The sequence below is a fragment of the Rhinatrema bivittatum genome, chromosome 5 (assembly GCF_901001135.1).
Source record: "Rhinatrema bivittatum chromosome 5, aRhiBiv1.1, whole genome shotgun sequence".
Lineage (NCBI taxonomy): Eukaryota > Metazoa > Chordata > Amphibia > Gymnophiona > Rhinatrematidae > Rhinatrema > Rhinatrema bivittatum.
Genome location: NC_042619.1, coordinates 300,402,676 through 300,429,647, shown reverse-complemented (window position 1 = coordinate 300,429,647; position 26,972 = coordinate 300,402,676). Strand labels below are relative to the sequence as shown.

Genomic DNA, 26,972 nt, shown 5'->3' with positions numbered 1-26,972 from the left:
TAGCACAGTGCCCGGGATACCTCTGAACTGTGATCTCAGGTTTTAAAACAGGTCCAACACTCAGGTAACTGGAGTGCAAGGAGGCAGTACTTATTAGGTTTTTTGTTTACTGGGAAAGGAGGGGAGGAGGGCTGGCAAACAAGAGCCTATTTTATTTTAGAGAGGTTTGAGGGAGGTCCTGGCAAACAGGACGAGGGGGTTGTGATATTTGTGGTGGTGGCGTGAGAATCGGGCTGGGAGGCCCTATGAGTACATTTTTTAAGTTATCTAGCGGATTAGTTATCTCACTAACTTGTCCACTAACCTGTTTACTGAGCATGGAGCCGTATGTGTACAACTCAACCAATTATGCAACAATGCAACTACCCACTCGTTCAACAATAATGTCTTCAGAATGAGTTTACATCGTTCAGGTAGAGGGAAGAGCTGATGAACTCAAATCTATTGGTATGTACCCACTTGTCACTAAATCCAACGTGACAGAACATTTCTCAAATGCAGCTGGACCTGTCACTAGTGACTGCTGAATGCAGTGTACAGTGTTCTTTCTAAGAAGGGTCAAACACATCCTACAAGAGACTCAAGAGCTTCTCAGTGCTTTGGACCCTCTTCAGCTTCATTTCTGCATTTTCTGGTCTATCCACGCCAAAGCCTGTCCAACGCCCAGAAAAGAGAAACAGAAATCCGTTGCAATGCATTTTTCTCTTAATGAAGTCAGTAATCATGAAAGGCGCTGAACACTGAAATCCTCCATTTATCACAAGCAGTAGTAGGGGCAGCAACAAGCGACACACACACACACACACAGTGCCCCAACCTCAGAGCAGTGCAAACTTGCTTCACGCGCACACGACAACGGTGTGAGCTCGCTGCACGTTACCCTGCTAGCATGCTTTAATCCTGCTCTGAAAGGACCACCTCCAACAGTGAGAAGGCAATTCAGCCTCCGTGCCCTATGCTCACACTCACGAGATCTGATTGGTGCATACCAACAATGAAGCCATAAACATCATACGCTCCACCAACCAATCTTCTCTCACACCACAATTACAGCCTCATGCTCCAAGCATGGCCTTTCCTGGTGATTCACGGTAAATGTAAGGGCCCCAATGTAACGAATATAAAAATGACAACTCAGCAGCAACATTTTCTCATTATTACTGGGCAAATATTGGTACTCTCTTAAGTACTTCTGACATACTGCACAGTACACAACAGTACTGGTATTATACGCCCCCCCCCCCAACAAGGTTAAAGGGAAAATTAAATTAAACTCAGCTCCTGCCCCAGAAGTGTAAGGCAAGGAAATGTGTACGGGAGGCACTCCCCAGAGTCACCACATACATATGGAGATCAGGAGTGGAGAACCCCTCAATGCTGCTATCCACAGGTTCTTATCCTATAAAAGATAATTCTCATTGAGGTTCTGGAACATCTCTCACCAGCGACATCCATTAAATTACAACTAAACACCTATCTTCTGGTCTACTAGTAGCACCTTTACTTCTCTTGGATCACCAACTGGACTGATTCTGTCTGGGTCAGGCTAAGCCAGTCCTGGTTTTACCCCTCAGGAGCCATCGAGTAGCACCATAGCATTCGGAAGAATGGTCTCTAAACATACAGGTCAGCAGGTGAAGTCAATCCCACCGCACCCAGGACTACAAGAACCAGAATGCAATGGAAAGTGATTTTGTATTTCTACAGAACTTAGTAGACTTTAGCAGATCCCCTTGTCATTTGTGTAGAGCCAGGACATGATCCATTCATCACTGCAATCAGTTAATCCAAAGTGGCTGGATAAATGGTTCAGGCAATGTCCTTTTATCTACAGAACTTATTTTATTTTTTTACTTTTGAAGTAGTAAGCCCTTAAGCCCTGGTACATTTCATTCCCTTCAGCTGTACTCGTGGACTTCACACTAGGGTTACATAATGAAATCCCCCTGTCTTTTATGGCCATGTGCCGTCATTACCACACTAACAAAGATTTAGGCAGCCAGCCTGGGAGGCAGATCAGAGCGTGAGGCCAAGCACACAGATGTGGCTCTATGGGAAACATACCTCCATCGCTAGAGCTGCACCCCAGAGGCTGCATGCATGAGAACAGAGAAAGGAAAGAGTTACCAAGCTGCCGCACTGACCAACTGCAAATAAGTATCAGTGACACACAACATGCAGACATAGAAAGATGCCCACCCAAAAGGACATCAGAGCCCCATAAGAAAGCAGCACAGGACATGGTAACAGAACCTGCACGGTTTCTTAAAATGCACTGCAAAGCCACTGGAAACTTGCCCAAGTCATACCCTGACTGACTTGAATGTAAATCTGAAGCACTAAATAGATGTTAATGCATACGGTATCAGCAAAGTTTTATAAATGGACTGCCACCTTAATCCTAATTAAGGCAGCAATGCCAATGACTGATTTGGGCAATCTGGGTTTTCACTGCTTTTGAAAGCCAAGTAAATTGTGGAACTGTGCTGATCCCCATGCAGGTGACACGGATACAAATAGAGCATGAACACAGCAAAGACTGTGGAAGAGCAGATCATCAGTTTCCCTTGCAGGCGCCACAGCAACACACAAACAAGAACACAGCATGGATAACCGAAGAGTGAATTAGGGAAGACCTTTCTTAAATTAAAAAAAACCAAAAACAATTGTATAGCCATAATAGAAAGTTGCATGCTTTTCATTCCAAAACTGTGTAAAAATATAAAATAAAATAAGCATTATAAAGAAAGCTGGTGCCTGTGAATAGCACCAACAAAGGAAGCAAGGTGAGTCAGGAAAAAAACAACAGCAAGTGATTGAAACAGCTCTTCAACAGTACAAGCCATTCCCAGCTTCGTTGGCAGAGTACTGCAGAGAAACGAATGCCAAGTATACTATAATCCAATGCACAGCATTAACAGGACATCTGAAGGGTTGGCCTGCAGCATGAGGTTTCTCCTGGATGTGGCTACCAAGAAGCAGCCACGCCGTCTTTCTGGCTCAAGCAGGGCAATTCTCAGTCTCCTCTGAATTAAGGACTGCAGACTGAGAAACAGGCAGATTTAATTGCCTGGTTCCAGGTAAGAGACAAGACACCAGGCTGGATTGACCTGACCCCACCTCCAGATTGTGGTGTTGCATACGCAGACAGGACAGCAATTCAGTCTTCTCAGGAGCTACATCACAACCGTCGACCTCGAAGGTTCAAGCACTGCACTTTGCCATGTGATGCAGTACGGTACCGTGCGATGAGCTTGGGAACAGACGCTAAGGCCAAATACCCATTAATTGCTGCAGCAGGAGTATTCACCAAGGTTTTTGGTAGCTTCAGAGCTGGTGGCTGAATTGACAATTTAAATTGTTAACCTTAGCGGACTCCCATCAGAAACACGATGCTACATACATAGCCTGCCTCACAGTCCTTCCCCACTGGGAAAGCAAAACTCTGCCATCAAGCATGTAAGAAAAAGTGACTTCTCTGCCAGTACACAAGGCATAATCAGATTAGGCATGTGAAGGCAGGGCATGTGGTGAACTTAACACTAGGGATATCTCACCTTCAAATGTTAAGAATTCAGAGACTCCTAACCAAAACAGATGATCTTATGGGCATCGTGAAGGCTAACACATGGCGGCCAGTGTACTAAGTGCACTAATGTTTTCACGAGTGTTAAACATGCATTAAAAGTGGTATTAGTGCATGCAATCTACTTTTATGTGCATTTCCAGTGTTTTTAACACGAGTTAATTAGCTCATAAGAGTTAACCCGTAAAAACGTATGCCAAAGTTGCAAAAGCCATGCAAAAGTTCATTACACCTCTATCAGTGCACAGAAAAACATGTTATGTGCAAAATTAAACACAAAAAGCTTAATGAAATCTCAAGGTGGCAGAGATAAGCTTTTGAGATAATTAATTGTGCGAACTTCAATGCTGGTGAACACACACAGAACTTGTTTGCATTTTATTTTAAGAAGCTATTAATGTGAGCTAATTACCATGCATGAACATTTGATGTTAATACGTTTTAGTACAATCACAAACGCAGCTGTGGCTGGTAATCCCTTGCTCCCCTCCTCCATTTGTTTGTTTTAAATTTGGGCCCTGCAGGTTTTTTCCTGCTCCTTTGCACTTCCAGCTCAGTTGTACTCAGGGCTGGGATCTGGCACAATGAGCCTTCATTTGCAACTACCGAGGGATTTTTCCTCCCTAATTTTATACTTGATTTGATTATGCTGCCTAAAAAGCAAGTTTGCTTACCTGTAAACCTCCACAGACAGTAGGAGGAGTTAGCCACAACACATGGGCAATGTCATCTGACCATGCTGAATGGGACCTCATCTCTCACAGCTGAATAAAAGTCTTATAGGCAGACTCTGTAAAAAGCGCAGGAGAGCTGGTGCTCAGAGTTGAGCGCCTGCTCTCCCGACGCACACCCAGGCTCCTCTCTCCTAGGCGCGCAATTCTCCATTTAAATTAGGTGCCGTGCTAATAAGGAGGCGCTAGGGACAATAGAACGTCCCTAGCACCTCCTTATTAGCGTTAGGGATGCTTGTCAGCAGGTCCGACAACCAACGCTCAATTTTACCGGTGTCCATTTTTTTTTAACCCACTGACCAGCAGGCAGATTTTTTATTTTTATTTTTTTTAATTTTTGGTGCCTCCGACTTAATATCGCTAGGATATTAAGTCGGCGGGTGAACAGAAAAGTAGTATTTCAGCCCTCCTTGTCAATGGAGAAAGCAAGTTTACTTACCTGTAGAAAGAGTTCTCCTTAGCAGGATGGCTTAGCCTTGCTTATTACTCACCTGCCCACCCCCCGGCTCACAAGGTAGCGTGCATGTGCTGGAACCTGTGCACAAGCTCAGTAACAGGCCGATACAGTACGGTGCACTCAGTCGAGCACACCGTTTAGCACCCGTTTGGCCCTGCACTTTCGATGCATGTCTATTACCCCTTACGCTGTAAGGGCAGGTATTAAGATCCAAGCAACCTGGGAAAGTGTACAGAAAAGCAGAAATTAGCTATGACACATGGGGACAAGCTGAGGGTTACATAGCAGAGCAATTACTGAAAAAAAGCAACCTGGCTCCACCAGTAGAGAGTGAACAGGCTTGTCCAAAGTCACTGTCCCTTTGAGACATGTTGTCCAGACTGTAGCAGTGGGATGTGCAGTTGTACAGAAGATCGAGCTGCAGCTTTGCAAAGTTCTTTAATAGAAACAGCTCTGAAGTGAGCCACTATGGCTCTCACTTGATGAGCCTTGACAGAGTCTGTAATCTGTAAGCCATTTAGAGCATAAATGTGTAATATAGTCCACTGTTAAATTGGCTAGAGTTCTCTTGGCAACTGCCACTCCCAGTCTATTGGGATCAAACGATACAAACAGTTGAGAAGCTAGACAATGAGGTGCAATCCTTCTCAAACAGTAGGCCAAGGCTCTCTTACAGTCCAATGAACAAAGGGCCTTCTCTCCTTTATGCGCATGTGGCCTTGGGAAAAAAAGGTCGGGGGAACAATGGCTTGATTAATGTGAAACGCTGATACCATTTTTGGAAGAAACTTAGGATAGCTATGCAGGACCAACCTGTTGTAGAACTGCAGGTATGGGGAATAAAAGACCAAGGCCTGTAATTCATTGACCCATCGAGCAGACAGCATGGCTAATAGAAAAAGCAGTTTCAACATGAGAAATATCAAAGTAACTGACTACAAAGGCTTATGAGGAGGCTTCAATAAGATGAGCTAAGACAACTTTAAGACCCCAAGTACCAGAGGTTTAGTAGGACAAAATCCTCACATGAATTGGATATGGAAATAAGGTGAATGTTCTACTTGCTGATGGTAAGTAGCATTGGTACCAAGGTGTTTTCACCAACAACGTACTAAGACTTGACAAAGGAAGGGAAAACAAATACTGTAGGGGCTCATAAGACTTTTACTGAGCTTTGAGAAATTGGCTTTTTCAGTACTGTCTGATAATGTCACCCATGTGTCATGGCTAATTCAATTCTGTTTGTCAATGTAGAATAAAATCAACTAACTCTAGCTGGTGCACAATTATATCCCCTTCAACCTACTTAAGTTTGCCCAGCACAGCAACAGTTCTTGGCCAGTGGCCATGCGCCAGGACTCCCTCCAGTACCCTGCAATCATGGACACAAAGTTTGGCCACTAGGTGCTTCCACTGTGCAATGGCCAACAGCCCACCCCCATCCTCACAGGGGCTCTCAGTACTTCTACAGCTGACCCGGGGAGCAGAAGAATCAAATCCTGGTAATCCCCTTCTATCAAGTGGTTAACCTAGGCAAAAAAACAGGAAGATCACCAAGAGCCATATCCAAGAGAAGGATCTCCATCTTCCCAAGAACTCAGCTTTCACACATTTTATTTATTTATTTAACGGTTTTATATACCGACATTCATCAAAGATATCACATCGGTTCACAGCGTAACAAGAAACTAGTGCCAGTGACGGCGCTTTACATCGAACAGGTTTAACATAATACAATTAAAAAATATTGGAACATAATAACTAGAGCAAGAGGAAAGGAAGGGGAAATAAAACATAAACTAAAATTAGAATAACATGATTACAAGATAGTAAAAGCAGAGAAAAAAGGGGGGAAGAAGTGACAGAAGGATAAAATTAGATTAGTAAATTATTGTAAGCGAAGATTGCAGGTATATACAAAATGTACAATTATAGGGAATAATATAAAATAACAATAGTTCAGGGAAGGGGAGAGGTGAGGTGAGAAGGGGAGGGGGAGAGGTAGGGAATGGAGGGGGGAAGGGTAACACAGGAGGGAGGGAGAAGAGGAATGGTGTAAGCTTAGGTAGAAGCCTACATGCACATGCACAAGGTGTGTTACACACACATGCACAAGGTGTGTTACACTTACTGCAAGTGATTGTCATAGGAAGAAAGCAAAGTCAGTTTTAAGTTTGTGAACAGATCATAGAGCTGTGAAATCGGAGGCCTCAGATTCCAATTCTACCTCAACATTCATCCCATGACCTGCAGGTCATAAACAAATATTCCAGTGATATATATTACCGGCTATTGCCATCACCTACAATAAAACACAACAGGGCTTGCAGTACCCCCTTTTGATATATGAATGGAGTTGCTGCTGTTGGAACGGCAGAATATATAAACACAACGTAAGAGCATAAGAAGTTGCCATACTGGATCAGACCAAGGATCCAGCAAGCCCAGTATCCTGTTTCCAACAGTGGTCAATCCAAGTCACAAGTACTTGGCAGGATCCTAAATTGTAGGTAGATTTCCCATTGCTGACACCCAGGGATAAGCAGTGGCTTTCCCCAAGTCTACTTGGTTAACTGTCTACGGACCTTTCCTCCAGAACATCTCCAAATCTTTTTTAAACCGAGCTATGCTAGGGCAGTAGGGTCATGCGAGTTCAAGAATTAGTAGATAAAGTTAGACATGGATTGTGCTTAACCAGGTGCACTAGTGATGAGGCAGCAAATTAATTTCTGCTCTCCGGTTTCAAATCCTCTCCAATTAAACCTGGCTCTAGGTGTTCGCTACAAAGAGATGTTTACTAAGGAAGGAGGCATTAGCAAAAGTACCAAAATTATATTCCCCGATAAAAAGAAAAACAGGCAGAGCACTATGCACCAGACAGCAGATGAGAACTGAAAAGTTTCCATCAAATAATCACAATATAATGCTTTACCTTAGAATTGTAAAGACAGACAAGAAATTATACATCTCCATACCTGGGGCCATGCAGAAGTTTGAACATTTCCATAAATAGAAAAATGACAACAGATAATGCATTCCGGAAGCCTCTAGCATGAGCGGGGCAATTCAGGTTTTTTTACCTTTCCAGATCAGCAAGTACTTTTCCAACAATATTGGTGGCATAGGGTAATTATGCAACTCACTCAAGTTTATACACAGAGTCCTCAGTGGCAGAAATGGGATTAGAACTGGTGCATAACAGATAAAGTAGTAAGCTCAGGGTCACAGAGAGTCAGTGACTGAGGCACAGGGAGATAAAGTGAGGAGCTCAGGGTCACACAGAGAGTCAGTGACTGAGGCACAGGGAGATAAAGTGAGGAGCTCAGGGTCACAGAGAGTCAGTGACTGAGGCACAGGGAGATAAAGTGAGGAGCTCAGGGTCACACAGAGAGTCAGTGACTGAGGCACAGGGAGGTAAAGTGAGGAGCTCAGGGTCACACAGAGTCAGTGACTGAGGCACAGGGAGATAAAGTGAGGAGCTCAGGGTCACACAGAGTCAGTGACTGAGGCACAGGGAGGTAAAGTGAGGAGCTCAGGGTCACACAGTCAATGGCAGAGAGGAGTTGAACTAATCACTAGGCCATGTCGTCTTCTTCCTTTTCAATCAGAAATATAGCTGTGACATGAGGGGTATTGTTTTCCCCCCCCTCCCCCCGCCCTGTCTATGAGGACAGGGATCTTATCCAGGTTTCCTTCATATACTTCTCTATCCAGCCTTTTATACAAATGGCTCCATCACTTCTGTTCTTGAATAGGCCACAGCTTCTCGGAAGCCAGTGGCAGCAAGCACGCCACCTGGAACAGCAGAAAGCACTAGGATGGCCAGAAGTCTCAAAGCCCAGCCTTTCTGGGGCCTTGAAAAGCTGCGTTTTCAAGCAGAGAAATAGGTCTCTGGCTCCCAGGCCTCAGATATAAATGTTAGAAGGACAGTCCTGACCCAGCACACATTAAGAGCCTCAAGCCACACTGAGAATAGAGGCATAGCTGGTGGCCTTCCCCCAGGAGATCACCGGACACAAGAGATACTTACCGTCAACTTCCTGTGTCTGCAGCTGTGACTGCTTCTCCCTCTTTCTCTTCTTCTTCTTGCCCTGGAAGATACAGAGACCGAAGAGGTCACACTAGTGGGGAGGAAGCCATCAAGGAGCAATATTTTCCCCCCTTAACCAGAAGAACTGTCCCCAATCCAGAAAGGCCAAATCCTCGATGTTCCCTCACACCCCCACCCCCCCGATTGAGGGATATGAGCTCCCACTGTTATCAGCTGGTTCTCATTGTCCTCTCTACAAGGGGGGATCAATAAAATCAAATCAGCAGACAGAAGGGACACCCTGACATTGCTAATGTAAGCGGTCGCTGTCTCCTGATGTGCTATAAATTGCATACAACGCTGTGCAGCAGAGATAATCTCACAGATTTATTAAATGTACTTACTGCTGATAAAAATCAGGCCTTCGTGTGGGCCGGGGTTTGACTGCTCTACGGCTTCCAATGCATTTTTACTAGGTTCCAGAATTAACCTATGTATATTTTTTTCCTCTTTAACATTGCATAGTGGAAAGAGTACAAACTCCTGGTTGTGGTCCTTCCTCAGTACATGCATCAAACATTAAGCTGGTATCACTCAACCATGTGTGCTCTATCATCTGAAGATCTAAGCTGCTGAAAAAAGAGCACAGTCCAAGCTTCACAGACCATTTTCTCTGGGCAGGTGAGAAAGTGATTTTTAAACCAATAAATGGAGATGAGATTTGGAAGGTGCAGTCAACATTAAACATCTTGCTAGCACCAGTGGGAGAAACTTTGAAGGCTCCCAGGTGCTGTGCATGACATCACTTAGGGCACGAGCGCATCCGTTCAGGTAGTTTCAGCTCACAGATCTCTCCACTGTGCTCCCCCTTCTTAGATAGTTCAAACTGATAAGTTACTTGACACTTATGTAATATTAGGATGAGATATAGCTCTGTGTCTCGGGGACAAGCTCTGCCAGTCTTTGTTTTACCCCAACACATGTAGGGTCTGATTCCCTATTGGAGTTCCCTAATAAAATCAAAATTACATCTCCCCGAATACACTGGGGTAAACCCAGCACTGTCTCAGCTTGTCCCCCTGGACCTAGACAGTGTGACACTACTGCGACAAGATACCTCTTTCAGCAGCATCTATTGCTATACAGTCATTTGAAACATCCCCAAATTTCACATTCATAGATGTTTAAGACACAACAACATTTCCTTTCATTAATCTGCAAGTTTCCCAAGAATTTAGTGCTCTGGGAAAAGGGGATCCATGGAAAAGCCACCTTTATTTTTTTTTTAAATTAACTTTCCCTCCCCCCACCAACAGCAAGCCCAGCTCTCTTTCTGGCTGGGGGCTGGAAGAGGACGTCCTCAGCACCCTCCTCTCACCAGCAGGGGTGGCTTGTAGCAGCATCTGCCTTCCTGCTACTTCTAACAAAAAAAGCTCAAGACGGTCTCCATGATGTGCCACAGAGGAGAGGAGACGAACACCACCTTCCTGAGCTAAAATGCAAGATTGTGCTAAGTCAAAGGCGCCAGCTCAATGCCTTCTCGTTTTAGAGAGAGAGAGAAAATTCACACAACACGCGAAGTTCTTGTGAACCATCCCCAAAGCTTAGGCTCCATTTACAGCACAATCGCTTGGCGGCACGCGCAGATATTCGACAAACCAAATCACTTTCAAAATAAGACCCAAGGAACACAGCTCCAAATATTTAAGGCTCTGACTACCGTTTGGTGGGAACAGCAAAGGGAAGCTCAAGATGCAAGACTGGGTTGGGCAGGGACGCGCCAGTCGGGCAGATAAAAGTTATGGATTTGTTGCAATCTGGGGGCATCTGAGAGCTTCTCACCTGCCCAGGATCGAAGGCGAGTCCCCAGTGCCTGCACTGCATCAGGAACTGAGCATGGGGGCGAACTTATCTGTCCGTTTAAGTCTTTCTTTTCTCTTTGTGGACCAGGAAATCAGACTTCAGTCGCGTGTTTCCAAGTGCCTTCATCAAACCTTTTCTTCCCACCCCTTCTTAAAGCTTTCTTTGCTTGCTCTGCATAGTGCAGGGCTTTGGTAGCTGTACTGGCCCTAAAATAAGGGCTGGCGTCTGTGAAAGATTAGCAGACCAGTGTAAGAACTGCCACAGATGAGGTTCAAAACCAAGCAGGTCCCTTTGTTCTCTTAGGACACCTCACAAAGGGGACCATTGTGGGATTTAACAGTTCAAGCACATTGAATAATTCTTGCGCTAGGCCAACAAAAAAAACAGTATTATAGCCTACAAAGAAGCCAGAGCACTTATGAAAAAAGTGAATTTTCAGAGTACAGGAGATTTCTGGGATCTGGAGACTGGAGCAATGCAGGATGGGGGGGAACGACTTACATAGTTATCCCGGGCTGACCAAGTGGGATAGAGCTGGGAGTGAAGCTGCCGTTCCTTCCTCGCCAGTTCATAGTACTTTGCCTGCTCCTCTCGGGACAGTGAATGCCACTGAAGGATTGGGAAAAAAAGAGAAGCAGGTTAAATATCACAATATTTTTTACCAATCTTTCTACCATTACGCCACCTACGCAACGGAGAGAAAAGTCAGGGAATCGGGTCCAGCAAAGGCTTGGACTATATGGGAACCATGGATTCTCACACGTAAGAAAAACATGCGATGCTGATGCCCACATCTAAGTAATTCTTGTGCATGGAATCTCAGAAATGTTGGGAGTAATGGGCCCATCGTCACTGGACTCTGAATACTGCTCCTGAACACTCAGGTATGTATGCTTGCAAAGAGAAGAGGAGAGATTCCCTGGTCTGGATCACAACCCCACACCTCCCTAAACATCCAGGAAGGTTACACCTACTGGGCCAAGTCACCCAGATGAGAATCCCACAGACTCTGGAGACATCGGAGGCATTACATGGCTCAGGATACTGAGAAAACATGCAACTCCAAAGAGGTTTATGCCAAAAAGGCAGCTATGTGTGACTTATTTATTTATTTATTAAAAGGTTGGGCATTATAGTGCTGAGCTGTGCGACCATGCACATGCCACGATGTGCCCACTCAACCATCGCCTTTAAACACTGAAACCCTGGCTTCTACCTTTCTGACTCAAAGGTTTTTCTATTCCTGCTGTTTGCTCACAAGTGTAATTTTTGCTCTATTCTTTATAAATCTTGGTCTTTGGGAAGGCCAGGCTGAGTACACAAATTTGAAGACACCAGTTGACATTATAGTGAGTGATCCAACGGTTTGCTTTCCAGTTTTAGCATTGTACAGCTAGCAGCCACCAGCAGAGGTGAGGCACACACAGATGATGTACACACTGCCCCCTCTTTCCTTGGTTGTTCTTACACTTGGTACGTGCAGACCGCTGGCACTCATATCTGCAAGAAAAGTTTGAGCCAGTTACCCGACGACACAGGCAGGAGGCCCTGCTCAGGGTGGGAACTCTCGTTCTAAGTGAAAGATTGCAGCCCCCCCGAGGCCCCCCCCGCAGCTTGTAGCTGCACATTACTAATACTAGGGGTACTGTCACCAGCCTTCCTACTGCACCTGCTCCAGTAAGAGGGGAGAGCAAGGGGGGAAAACACTTCAAGTGAGCTGCCACATGGGGGCTCTTCCAAGCCCCGAACGTGCCTCTTTGTACCCCAAATCCTGAAGCCAGCGCACAAACTAGAACGGAGAACATTAAAAGGGTAGAAGGTTAACGGAGAAGTTTGCTCTGAGCAGCCCTGGTGGCTTGGACGCAGCACTGGAGCTCAGGAGACCTTGCCTATGCTCCCTGTCCACTGGGGCCGGCGCGGTGCGGGCATGCGGTGGAAAGGGGGCGCCCAGAACACCCATCGCTGTGAAGGCCACTTTAGGCGATTTAAAAGATTAGCGAAGGGATTCAGTTTCTCTCCAGGGTTTTCATCTACCACAGAGGAGCCCCATGGAAACCACTGAGGAAGTAAGAGTTCTCATAAAAAACGGGGGCAAAAAAAAAAATTAAACCTAAGTGGCTCAGACTTCTGATTGCACCAGTGGCTTTGCTCTGTGCTAATATGTGGGTAGCCGCGGCCCTAAGGGAACTCTTCTTTTTTTTAAAACTTTTTATTTATTACTTTTTAAGATACATCCAAGTATTCACTTGTTAAGGAAATATTTGGGTACAATTAAGGTAATTCACACAAAATGAAAATTATTCATTGTCTAATACAATTTAACTATATTGTACTCAATTAATAAAGGAAACATGGGAGAGCTGGTAACGAGGAGCATTATACAAAGAAATAATAAACTATAAACTATTGTAACGCCCCGATTACCTCCACTTAATGTATTCACATACACCTAAACAGTAAGTTTAAGTGGGGGTTGGTGCGAGAGTCGAGAAAGGACCTTAACTGGGAAGGTTCTAGAAAAATATATCTCTGTTCCCCACAAGGGAACTCTTCTACTCTAAAACAGTTTCACAGCTACCGAGGATCCTCCCTCCAGGCCGGGGGCAGCAGGTTACCCATCTAAGACTCCAGTGGCAGCATCCTACACCATAAACTAGTAAAGCACCTCTGGAAGCCAGTGCTTCACTGAGAGCCACCTAAGGGAGCGAGGGAGGAAGGGAAGGGAAGACAAAACTCACACTGGGTCAGATCAAAAGGTCCGACGGCGGCCGGCCCAGGCCACAAGTACCTGGCAGGATCCGGACAGAGAGGGCACGCCCCCCACTTACCCTTCGCCCCAGGATCTGGTTGATTGCTGCACTCTCCTTCAGTGTGCACTCCGCCACCACCTTCGCCCTCATCTCCTTCATGTACAGCATGAACGCGTTCAGCGGCTTCTTCACGTGCGGCTTCTTCTCCTCTTCCTTCTTCACAGTAACAGGGGATTTCCTTCAGCAAACCAGGACAGAAAGTAACTCCCCTGCTACCAAACCTGTCCAGCCACCCTCCACTCCCGTCCCAGCCTCAGCGTTTCCCTTTGCTTTCTGGAGCAGACAATATCAACCTCCATACCTCAAACCCTAACTTACCGTCCCTTTGGACCCCTCAGCCTGGAAGGTTTTGCTCATTTTGCTTGCATGGGAAAAAAATGCTTCACACGGGCCCCTTTGTGGCTTGTAGGCCGCACTGCGTGTTAGATGTATTACAAACTTTCTATTTAAGGTGCTCCAGTCAACCTTTATCTGCATTTACCTATTTGTAGGTCTAGTAGTAGGAAACAAAATATAACCGCAGATAAACCCCAAGGCTCAGGTTTTCTGCCCATTCCTAGTGAAATCCTGCAGAAATTCTTGGCTCACTGTCTTTTACCCTCTCTGACCACCCTGCTAAGCACCCTCCCCTTCTCCCAGGGCTTTCAGGAATTGCGCCACCACCCTCTCTGCTGGCACTCATTCCTTCATCTTCTCCCTCATCTGGAGAGGTTTTACAATTCACCTTGTGTAGTTTTGCAGTTAGCGGGCAACTTTCAACCCTGCTGCTGTGAGTAAACTCACTCGAGCAGCTCAGGCTGGGATGCAGGTTTACCCGGACCGAGCAGAGGCGTTCCTGAGGGGCCGGCTCGAAGAGGGTTTTGGACTCGTGTGCAGACTTTTGGATTTAAAAGCAATGCACCTGCTAAAACCACCTGTGTGGGGGTGGATTTAGCAGGTGCAACTTGCGTGGGGGGGGGATAGATTTTGGCGGGATAATCTCCCAAAGCCCACTTATGTCCGGAAGTCAGCTTTGGAAACTGGTGTAACTTGCATGTGCGTTTGCCAACCTTATGTGGCCCTGCTGCCCAAGCCCGACCCGAGTTTATGTTACGTCTGTGGTTCGGATGCACCCGAGTGGGGCACTGCTGCAGGCTCACCCACAACAATCAGCGCCGCAGCCCCTCAGTGTTACTGAGGCATAGAATGGGACGGGGGTAGGAGGGAGAGAGGAACACCTTGAAAAAAAAATACATCTTGATATCCGAAGTGAGATGAAAAATCGGAAACAAAACCAAAAATACCTTTGCATTGCCTTTCTACTGATAAAACAGTATGGGGGCAGTTGCGACAAAGTCCATTGGTACTTTGATACATTTTACCCACCAGTGTTGTGCCAGTTTTCAAAGTGAAAGTATGCATGTATTTGCATTTTGAAAACTACCTAAAGGAAAAAAAACAAACAAAAAACCGAACCCACAGGACTTTTGTGCCTCCCTTTTCTGCTGAAAACGCACATAACTTCTGGAACACCCCCCCCCCCCCCCCGAGATAAGCATTTTTTTGTCCTGCCTCCAGCACGACGGGTGGGGGTAAAGGCAGGCACCTTGTGGACCTTTGCAGGTGGCCTTTCCCCACATACAGGGTGGGGTGATTGCGAAGGGGCCCATTCCACGGGAGAAACGTTGCTTCATCTGTGGAAACGGCTTGGAAACGCACCCTCCCATATTAGCAGAGGGTCAAGCTCAGACACTGTAGGAGAGTTCAGTGTTCTTGTAAAAAAGAAGTTAACCCCTCGGGAGGACAAGGAATCGGATATCCATGTCCACTCGGTCAAGATAAACTGTGATCACCAGCAGTTAAGTATTACCATGCCGAGCTGGAGTCCAGCCAAAATCGGGCGCACGCATAACCACCAAGATCCCAGCCCGGCGACTTACGAATTAATGCTGGGGCTCATGCCGCCGGAGGACGGCTCCTGTTTCACCACTGGAGACACGATGGCAGGGTGGGGGATCCCGGACGTGTGCAGCCCATGATGTGGAGGTGGCACCATGTGAGGAGGAAACCTACTGGACACCAAACTGTTGGCAGAGAGAAAAAGAGAGACACACACAATCTCAACGCTGGTGAGTCAACACCATCCACTAAGCTGCTAATGTATACGATAACCAACTGCTTAACCTTCTGTTTTCAGGCAGGTAAAAAAAAACAAAACAAAACACGAAACACTTGAATTTGTAGCTCAAAGACAAAAGAATTATTAGAAAAACAAAAAAGTTAGTAAACCCATATGCTAATCCCTGCTTCTTTACACTTGGGTCCTTAAGGAAAGGAAAAGTCAACATAAACCACAGTTTAATTTCCAAACCAACTAAATCTTTTTTTTTTTCAAAGATTTATAAAGCACTCTGATCATAAATGTTCTACAACCCTAAGCAGACAACACAATCACACCCAGAATAAAACTAAATACAAAACAAAAACAATAAAACTTCACACCCCGGTTAAAAATTGCTTGGACATTCTGGCAGGAATTTATCACCACCAGAACAGTCAACAGAAGGCGGCTAAAAGTCTTCCACACCCACCTCAAACTGCACACTCGGTATCCTACCCACCCATGCTTGTGCAAATAAAAAAAAAGGTTTAATTTCTCCCTAAAAGTTCAAGTACACAATTCCCATCATAGCTCATTATATAATATATATACATCATTTTTTAAAAAAAATGTATCTGCTGTTGGTGCCTTCAATTTTTTTTGATTCTTCAGTTCTATCCCTATTACAGACAGAAGCAAGTCCCTGAAGACCACGCTATCAGAGGACCATGACGTGTGTTAGATGGGGGAAGGCTAGTGTTTTTGGCCAAAGTTTGCTAATAAAATTTCACACTACCAGCAACAGTTCCCAGGTCTACCTGCCCGACTCCCACCCCCCCATCTACACCTGCGTTCCTGCTCACCTGGACATCGAGGCGTTCATCGCAAGGGCTGGGTACGGATGCCTGAAGCCCCCGGGAGGGATGGAGTACACAGGCTGGCCTTGCCTAGAACAAGGAAAGGAAAGGAAAAAAAAGAGGGAAGTTTTAAAACCAATTAACAGTGCGTCACCACCAGCAGTGAGGCAAAGGAATAAACCCTCACAGACCCGCAGGAAATACCATAAAGGAATTATTGCTCACGTTCTGAAAACGTGTTTTCTTCACCCTTAAAAAGAAATACCCTCCCCTACAAGATTTTCAGGGTAAATTAGGTAGCGACAGAATCATGGAGCCAGGCTCCAATGGTGGAGAAGAGAGGGGAAGAGCAGCATGGAAACACCACCATGGTGGGGGCTCTTTGATGTTCAGATTCCCTGCCACTCTCTAGAAGGAAAGGATTAGAGAACGAATCTTCCCTCTGTGACCCTGAGGCCCAGTGTTCCTGTGCTTCCATTCTAAACCCAACACTATCTCCACGTGAACCTAGGCAAGCCACAGAGTCTCCGTATCAAGTCCCATCGGGCAAACAGCCAGCAACCCGCTCCTTTCCCCCTCTACCACCGCCAGTTTCATGCTTTCAGGTCCATCCACCCTAGAGATGGCAGCACGCATGCTTCTGAAATATTGGCAATCAAGTGTAACCTGCAGCAGGATCCTATTTGGATAACACACTATAAAAATGTTATAAGATCGTTGCCTCATGTAACACATTTAGAGGATCACCAAGGCCACCTTATCAGTATAGCATGCAATGAAATAGTGGCAGTCAGACTGTGTCAGTCACTGGGTCACAGTCTGCTACATTCCCTGGTTAGGATCTTGTAACCTTGCTAAGTAACATTTTAATTCTGAGCATGATCAGGAATTTTTGAAACTGCAGGGAGACAACGTGGTTCCCAGGTCACAGAGTAAGTACCACAGCTGCAAGAACTATTAAAAATAAAACAAAAAAAAACAAAACACGCAGACACACACACAAAGAAAACTTAGTAACCGTGGCCAAAATCATTCCATGCAAATGCTGAGACAAAAGGAAGAACAGATTATCTTTTTTTTAATTTTAACCACTATGTATTACTTTAGGACACATGTACAAATTGTCCTGCCAATATAAAGTTTCCTGAATTAGAGAGAACTTCTTCCACTACCAGATACTCTATGATGCAAGAATCCTGCAAATACACACAATATCTTTGTAGCAAGTCTGCCATATCAAACCAGAACCAACTGCCAAGACTCAAACAGCAATAACTACAACTAAGAAAAGGCAACACTGCAACAGGCCCGAGACAACTTCCAAACCCTCTCCTGGAGGCATATCTAACCAGTCAGGTTTTCAGGATTGCCACCACGAATATGCATGACAGATTGCATACATTGCAGACTCAGTGTATACAAATTCAGCTCATGCATATTCATGGTGGCAATCCTAAAACCCTGACTTGATAGGTGTGCCTCCAGGAGAAGGTTGGGAAAACATTGCCCTAGAAAATTAGTGCACCTCCTCCTACTGGAAAACAGAACAAATTAGACTGCTACATATCCCTAACACAGAAACTCAACCCCTAGTAAGATACCCCACATCTATCACATAGGCAGCACCGAGATCGACCCTCATCTAATACAACATAAGAGACATAAAATGAAATGGAAAGCCTCTGAAGCCAGACTCTGCATCCAGTGCAATGCTGGAGAACAATATGGAGTAAAATGCAGAGATAGCCATTTCCCAAAACTGAGAGAAAATCTAAGGCTTCCCACAAAAGAATGAGCAGTAATAAATGTCTATAAAATCCTTGGGGAGAGGTGGACGAAGGCAAGAGAAACAGAAGCTCGAATAGCTCTGAGAGAAAGCAAGTTTACTTACCAGTCAACAGTGCTCAACTACAGTCAGCAGGTATGAATTAATCATAACACATGTCGTCGTCATCAACAAGGCACAGACATGGACCCAGTTGTCAGAGCTCAGTAAGTTTTACTAAGGATGCATGGAAGTCCCTGCACATCTGCTGCCTTGTAAGCCCCTCTGTCTCTTCCAGAGCTTAAGTTTTAGCAAGGTAGTCGACTTTCCAGGGAGGTGGGCATGTATTGAGTATGGCTAATTCATCCTGCTGTTATAGAGAACCCTATTTACAGGTAAGCAAGCTTACTTTCTCTGTTGACAAGCAGGCATGAATTAGCTATAACATGTGGGAGTCCTAAGCTGGGGGTTGCAGTGTGAAGCAAGGACTACTGAGATAACAGGCTTTGAAAAACTGCCTGTCCAAAGTTACAGTCCCTTTTGTTGAGGCAGCAGTAGGACATGAAGTTGTGACATGACAACCAAGTAGCAGCTGTGCAAATGTCTTCACTGGAAGTGGTCCTGAGATGAGCCACTTAAGTTGCCATGTGTGAGCACTGACAAAGTCTGAAATCTGCAAGCCAACCAGCACATAACCACTAGTGTGTTCCACTAGCCCAAGTACAATTTTTGACAACTGCCTGTCCCAATCTACTGGGATCGGAAGGCTGCAAACAGCTGAGAAGCATAACCATCAAGTTGAGCCCTCCTCAGCTAATATGCTGGGGCTCCCTGCTCTGCTCTGTGCACATGTAGTCTTAGAAAGCCAGCAGAATAGTTTAATGTGGCAAGCAGATCTCCTAAATTCCTTCTGAAAATGGGAAGTGCATAGAACTAAATGTGTAGTGAAAGAACTGCAGGTATGGCGAATATAAAACCAGTGCCTGTAAACTGCGAACTCTGTGCCAAAGTGATGGTAACAAGAAACTGTACTTTCCAGATGAGAAATTTCAAGTCCACTGACTTGAGAAAGGACCATGCTGAGGTCCCAAAATCCCGGAGATTTACTGACCGAAGACTTGGACTGCCACAATCCTTTCATGAGCTCCAATAGTAACAGGTGGAGGTAGACCAGAACCCTCCTTCTACCTGCTAGTGACATGCCACAGTGACACTAAGACATCCAAATAAATATAAAATAAACAAGCTGAAGATGTGCTAAGACCGGAGAATGAGAGTCAGAACAGATATTGAAGCAAGTCCCTCGGACCACGGAAGAAGGGATTCAACTGGCCTGGTCCCGCACCAACCCAAGAACCTCTTCCACCTGAAATCAGCTCCTCAGACAGAAGCAAGGAGAGGACTACTGCTTGTTCAACATCCATGAGCAGGCAGGTTTGGGTGGCAGGGTCTGCTGCGCTTCCATGCAAGGAGAGGCTGCGTGCTCCCCAATGGAACCACAGACTGAACTGCTAGCCAGATGAATAAAGATTCAAGACTGCAAGGATTATTTACAAATCGCTGAATAACGATGCACCTCTCTGTATCAGTATGAGAATTTATCGGCCATCTTGTGATCTGCTTTCTCAAGCTGTGGCCTTATGGACAGGCAGTCTCCGCAGCTAGTGCATTTGGCTAAGGCCTGCAAAAGAGTCTTTGAGTTGTTGGGCCCATGCTTTGGAACTCTTTGCCAGCAAACTTGTAAGCTATACAATATCACAAGATTTAACACTTTTTTTCAGATAAGCATTTGGTGTGGAGGAAGAGAGTCAAGGAAAATCAGAGGAACTGCAGGATACAGAGTAGACCAGTGCTCCAGTTTAGCACAAAAGCATTGTGAGCTAAACTGTGGCTGCTTGTAAGCATACAGAAGAACTGTTCAACCTTTTTGTTGTCTCCTGAAGCAAACAAGTCGATCACCAGCTTTTTCCAAAGACTGAACAAAATCATTTGTGGCCTTTTGATCCAAGGACCATTTTTGTGGTTACAGCATTCTCCTGAGGCAACCTGTCAACTTGTTTTGGACTTCCGAAAAAGATAGGTCACCTGGAGATAGACATTGTAATAACTGGCTCATGCTTATATTCCAAGGTCATACGAACCTGTGCTTCCCTTTCTTATGCAGAATATGGCCATCTGGTTGCTCATCTGGATCAAAATGTCTTGCCCAATAGCAGCTGAGAACATGTTCCTAGTGTATTTACCAGGTGGCTCACAGTTCCAGCTGGATGATCCTCAGATGTCTCCATTGAGGACCATGATCCTTGGGTCTGTATGCCCCCCCTCCCAAGGTCAGTAGCCAATATGATGATGCACTGGGGCATGCAGTGACAGACCAACTTTGAGAACATAAGTGTGTTAATCCACCAATGAAGGGATGCCCTCATCTCAGGGGCTACAGAGATTTGGTGGGATTAACAGTTGATAGAGCTGATTTAACTTTGAGGACCCACTGAAGGCCCAGCATGTGCAGATTATGTCCAAGAAGAACCAGGACCATTCTTGCTGATGCTCAGTCCCTTTGTAGAAAAACATCTTACTAGGTCCATTAGCAATGTGGCCCTTTTGGTGACACAAAAGCCTTCTTCCTTGATTGTCTAAACAGGCTCCTATGAACTGGATCCTTTCATATGAAGTCAGGTTGGACTTGGGGACGTTGACCAGGACCCCAGAGGCTGGCTAAGTCAGAAGGGCACCCTAAGGGATTCTAGAACTCCTATCAGAGATAGTCTATTCACCAACCAATTATCCAGGTAAGGGAGCCTCCCGCTGACACAGATGTGCATTTACTGCTGCAAGGCACTTCATGAACTCTCTTGGGATCAACGAGAGGCTAAGGATACGCACCTCGTACTGGTAGTGCATCAGAACAAACCTGAGGGAACTTTTGGTGGGTGTGGTGAATGGGAATTTACGCATACGTATTTTTCAGGTCTGGAGCACATATCCAATCACCTGGTTGAATGAAGGGGAAAATCATCTGCAGGAAGTTCATCCTGAACCTCTCCCTAACCAACTATTTGTTAACCCCTGCAAGTCCAGAGTAGGTCTCCACCCTCCTGACTTTTTAGGGGATGTGAAAAATACCAGAACCACCACCCCTGGCCACACTCCTCAATGGTCTTCTGTTGTAGAAGTGACTTTACTCCCAGTTGCAGTTGGACAGACTGAGCAGGGTCAGAGCTGAAGACAAACTCATTTTGTTGCAGGATGAGAAAAATGCAAATAGTAACCAAACTTAGTTTTCAGGATCCACTGGTCCTTGGTGACACCGATCCAGTTTGGAAGGAAGACATGGACCCTTCCCCTCCATTAGAGAAGGCAAGCCTCAAGGACATCAAATACTAGACCTGGGCTTAGGCTGCAACAGCTGCTGGGCCTTCAGCCGATGCCTTTTCCTCCTCTAGTGGGCGGCTACTGAACAATGGGAGGACATCTTTGGAAGAATGGGCCCTTGTAGAAGAAATACTGTTTAATAAAACATTTTGAAAAAAAAAAAAAATTACTGTTAGGCTGTGGCCAGCTGGACCTTGCCCACCACTGATAATGACCGCAGAGTATACTAATGCTCCTTCAATCAGAGCCACTGTCTCCTTCACCTTGCTGCCAAATTGTCCCCGATATAGAGCACATTCAGCAGATGGACATGCACATCTTCAAGAAGGCTGCCCACTCTCAAACAGGTACAGGCTCATAAAGGAAGTTCATGTCTAGATAAGAGGAACTACACCAAGCACAGACTAATGGTCACCTTGTCAGGGGTGAACCATATCTTGCCCTTTCTCCTTAGTTAATTCTGGCTTGCTTTATGTTTACTATTCAAAAGCAAATTGCTATGGTGGTTGTGATGTTTTATTCTGTGTTTTAGGTTACATTTTGCTTTTATTTTTCCTAAATGCCTTTAAGTGAAAATGTATTCTTACCGGTCATGTTTTCCGACTGCGGTGGAGCCTGGACAATCATGTGGGTGGAGAGCTCGGAGGCTTCATTTATCCCATGTTGTTCATGAACTGACAAACCTCTGGGGGGTTCTAACCTATAGTGGGTCTCTTCTGTGCCTGTTTTCCCACTTCCTTTGACTACCCGTTACACTATTACCCAAGGCAGGGGTGTTGCATTACTTTGGCAATTCATGTACAAACTGTCTAACAAGGTTTCCTGAATCTGAAACACTCAGACAGCAAGAGAGGTGCACGAAGGGAGGCAGAAAGAGAAAACAGAAAAAAAATGGGGGCTGGGGGTAAGACAGATAAAAAGAACAGGGTGAAGGGTGGCAGGGGAACAGAGAGACAGAGAGAGAGAGAAGGGAGACAGCCAGAAAGAGAAAGGAGAGGGGGATGAACCAGGGATGTTTAACTGGGAGGAGGCTATGAAGAGACAGAACAGCAAACACACGTATAAGCAGCTAATGCAGACTTACTGGGGTACGAGCCAGCCCAAGGGATGGGGGATTTGCCCAACAGCTCCAGGAGACAGTGGATAATATGGCGACAGCTCAGATGGGTGAGGTGGACGCGGGATACCTAGAACAAGAGAAAGGGATCATGGGGGGGGGCACTTGTCCAGCTTGGAAAATGGGAATTTGCTGCTGCTGCACTGCAGCTGGGATCAGACGCTGGCAGAGGGTCAAGTGAAGCAACAAAAGGGACATCAGCAAGAACCAGTCACTTCTGCTGCCACATTACACCTGCCAAATGGGTTTGACGTTATTTAAAAAAAAAAACAAAACAAAAAACACACAAAAAGGTTATGATGAGCTTATATGGAAAAACGTCATAGCATGACTAGTGAGGAGTTTGCTATATTTTGAATTTCTGAATGTTGGAAAGCAACATGAAACATTTTGATATTTTAAATATTTGTCAAAGTATCGAGGAAGAAACTGCAATATGACTAAAGATTGTAAGGTGTGTGCTTCTTATAGAATTTAACAAATGTCAGATGTTGCTCTAAAAATTCACATTTTCATGAAAAAAATGCCAACAAAAATAAGTCAGAATACTCCGATCAGTGCCAGATGCTACCAAGCAGGTTGCAACAAACAGCACAGGGTAATAAGGCTTATAGTCCATGGACTCAAAATCCGCACTGCTGGTCTGCGCTCTTATAGATACTTTAGATCCTCACCCTCGGATATGTCAGGGTACCTCACCCCTGTCCTGCAGCACCCACTGCTAGACCAGTACTGAGACCTTACCTCCCCCCTCTGCCATGCACTCTGGCACCCCCTGTTATTCCACTAATATCCATCATCTGTGCTAGATCATTAGTGGGCCCTAACCCAGCTCTATCAAAGCAGGATCAAAGGTCTCTTAAAGTACAGAGCACCACCCAACAACGATTAGTTTGACACCATACATCTTATTTTGCCTTGGCAACCTGAGCCGGGGGATATAGCCACACTGACTTCCACAGAAACAGAGTGTAGCAGAGTCTCTCCTGCACAGCTCAGTGCACCCGGACGCACCCCACTGCTCACCTGTCTTTGGATCGATCTCTGGTGAGAACTGAGAGGCCGGAGTGCCGGGCGGAAAGTGATCGTTGCTGTAGGTGATGAGAGGCGTCAGCGGATGCATATGGTGAGGGTGCTGCACGACTGGAACTTTGTTAGACTTAAGAAAAAAAAACAAACAAGGTGAAAAGCCAGAGAGATTAGAGATAAAACCTACAGGCAACTTAGCTTGGTATTTGTACCTCTCTCTTTTTTAGACCAATATTTTAGGCCAATATTTAGCTGCCATTCAGCTGAGCGAGTTTGCTGGATAAACTTATTAGGCTAACTTGGCTGAGATACTCAGCGGCATGGTTGCAATGCTGAATATAATCTGCTATCTTATAGTTTATCTGGATAAGTTTATCTGGCTATCTATAGGACAGCCCAATAGCTATCTTAGAATTTTCCAGCTAAGATGGATGAGGCCAAAAATCAGCACTTATCTGGCTAAGTCAGCCAGATAAACAGTTATCCGGCAACTGGTCAGCGCAGCTGAATTTTCAGACAGCATCCTCTTAACCAGCTAAGTGGCACTGAATATCTATCCTGAGGACAAGCCCTTTCCTCCAAACCAAAATCTCTAGCTTCTGAACAAGAGACCCTCACATTAATGTAAATTATGGAAGTTACTTTAGACATAAGCTGTCTGCTTCTAATAAACTGTGTATAAGGGTAAGATATATCCTTTGCTCTCCTGGTCCCACTGCTGATAGATGTGAATTACAGTGAACAAGTGGCTGAGGAGGTCTTCATAATTACCTGTAATGTATTTCTCCTACATTCAAACCATAACAGGTACACTTAAAGCAGATACATTGCACTTTGATATTATGGGACAGGATGCACAAACAAGACATGGGATGAAAAGCTTTCTACAGAAAGATGCCCAGGATACTCACTGGTAGTGGAATCTAGCAGGGGCCAAAATCCCAGTGACCATGCACAGGACACCAGAACGACAGATTCCATCCCCACTTCTCACACCCCATCTTGTTCACAAAGCCAACAACTTGCTGTCTTACTGCTTTCAATATGTTTATTAGACACAATTCACGGTCTAAAACAGCTGACAAGTTATAGGTGATATCAGCACGTAAACCCAGTTCCGTTCCACTACTAATCCTTTTAAAATCCAACTGTGGGGCCAGTGGCTCCAAGTCTGTGTTGCCCTGCAAAGGACTTTGATTTGATTCCTGGGCCAGGACTCTGCTCTCAGGCGAGACAGGGACGCTGTAGAAACAGGATTTACCTTGCCTGGGCTGGAGAGGGGCTTGAAGGTCTCTCACTGACACTAGCCAGATTAAAAGGCATCACACATTCCAGGAGAAGCTGCGGTCTTTGGTCTCTGACCCAGGATTGTGTCTGTGAAGGCTGGGCTGAGATGGGAGGGAAGGGGATCTCAGGCCCTGATTCCAAATGAGCTGGAAGCCCAAAAGGAGGAGGAGGAGGAGGAAACTGCCAGGTCAAGAAACAGTACCCCCTCCACCCAAAAAAAACCCAAAACACAAAAAGGGGGGTGGGGGGAACAACTTAAAACCAAAGAGGCAAGGCAATCACACATCCTATTCACATTCCCGGCCTCTGATTTAAAAAAGATCCAATCACCAGGGCATGCAGAATGGCGGAATGTTTCACATATCAGGGAGGCCTCGGCAGGAAGCAGATTCATAAAGTGTTCCCATGTCAAGAAACATCTCAGTAAAGGTTTTCCAAGGCTTTGACTGTCACTGGGTCTAATTCTGAGAAATGCAAACACATTCTTCCAGATAGTCAGATCTGGAGGTTTATGGTGAAACCACTGGCTGCTTTCTTATTACAAAGCACTCCTTGAGCTCAGCTGAACCAGCTAGGCTACGGCTGCGTGCATTTTCTAAACAAGTTAGGAACAGCGCTCTCCTGCACAGGAACACTCCAGCAGCAGGGCGCTACCACTTGCGTTGCTGGTGAGAATGGGGTTTATCTATCCACCACAGTGCGTTAGTGTTTGGATTTGCAAGTCACTCCGTGGATCTTCTTCAGCATTGGCTAGGTTTCAGAGAATCACTCAGCTCAGCTTTTACATCCTCTGAGAAATCTTAAGGCGCACAGGGTGCCTTGTCCCTGAAACGGGTACCAATGAGCAACCGTACACATGGTACATCTTTTCAGGATAGCAGACACCTGGCATTTTGGTTTTATAGTCCTGGAACTTCACGAGACAGCACCCAGGGGAAGAGAGAGAATATTTTATACCAGTATTTGCACGAAAGCTGTACAACATGCCAAATGACTTCACTCTCTTACAGTAACAAATCCTAAATACATTAGTCATGAATTGGCCAAGTCTGAAAGGGGTGCCACCCGGCTCACATCACACACCCATCAGCATGAGAACACAGCCCAGAGATCTGCCAATTATATCAAATCTGCTCTAACCTACTGTAAACTGAACATACCGTGCATACAATGTTAATAAAACAGAACAAGAAAATTCCAGGGATCCGACTGGTCGTAGAGAACTTGGAGTCATCATAAAACTTGTGAGACCCTTAATACGCATAAGAGGTAACACAAAAGCATTCAAACCCTTTCCTTGCAGTCTAAACAGAAAATAATAATGAACAAGATGTTTATTTATTCCACATGTTACTTGTATGTCGGAGTTTAGGTGGATGTTAAAACCAAAGAAAGAGAAAGACCACGCCACTCGCCATGGAAGGAAACGGTCACATCTCCAGCTGGTCTGGGCTGGCAGTCGAGTAATAAGGATCTCTATCTGAAAGGGAGCTTTGTTTCAGTTTATCAGAAGCCCAGGAACTCCATCACTCAGGCAGTACTGGGGAGGAGATAAGCTGCACACAGCTTGGGTAAGTTTACATTCTTATATATCCAGTGCTGCATTGCCGACATCTGGTAGCTGTACTGGTCCGGGGGAAAAATGTTTGGTTTTTTTTGCAGCTGGAGGCACTTTGTTGGCCCAATATCAGAATTGCCCAGAAAGGATTTACATGAGTGTTGAAAACCACCCAAATCCCTTTTTCATATGGAACCTATGCATCCTCCAAAGCTCATAGTACATATAATTTATATTTTAATTGTGATTTTATTTTTTTGATCCATAGGAGATAATTTTGTTTTGTGATGATGTGTTTTGACTTTTTTTTTTTTAAATGATGTTTGATATGTTCTTATTACTGCTTGCATTTTAGTTTTTCTTTGATTTGTATTTTATGTTACCTGCTTTCTGCAGTTCACTGGGAAAGCAGGATACAAATTGTTAA

The 26,972-nt window shown here is 45.2% G+C and overlaps 1 protein-coding gene across 2 annotated transcripts in view; it reads right to left on the bottom strand.

Annotated features, from left to right (window-relative positions):
- Positions 1-26,972, bottom strand: part of TCF7L1 (transcription factor 7 like 1) — a 204,496-nt gene that overhangs the window by 13,884 nt on the left and 163,640 nt on the right. For both annotated transcript variants that reach the window (XM_029604169.1, XM_029604170.1), the window contains exons 5-11: positions 23,698-23,830; positions 22,639-22,741; positions 16,421-16,504; positions 15,397-15,540; positions 13,496-13,655; positions 11,169-11,276; positions 8,805-8,865 (exon numbers count right to left, since the gene is read on the bottom strand). In XM_029604169.1, coding sequence (XP_029460029.1) covers positions 8,805-8,865; positions 11,169-11,276; positions 13,496-13,655; positions 15,397-15,540; positions 16,421-16,504; positions 22,639-22,741; positions 23,698-23,830 — 793 coding nt within the window. The remainder of the gene's footprint in view (positions 1-8,804; positions 8,866-11,168; positions 11,277-13,495; positions 13,656-15,396; positions 15,541-16,420; positions 16,505-22,638; positions 22,742-23,697; positions 23,831-26,972) is intronic.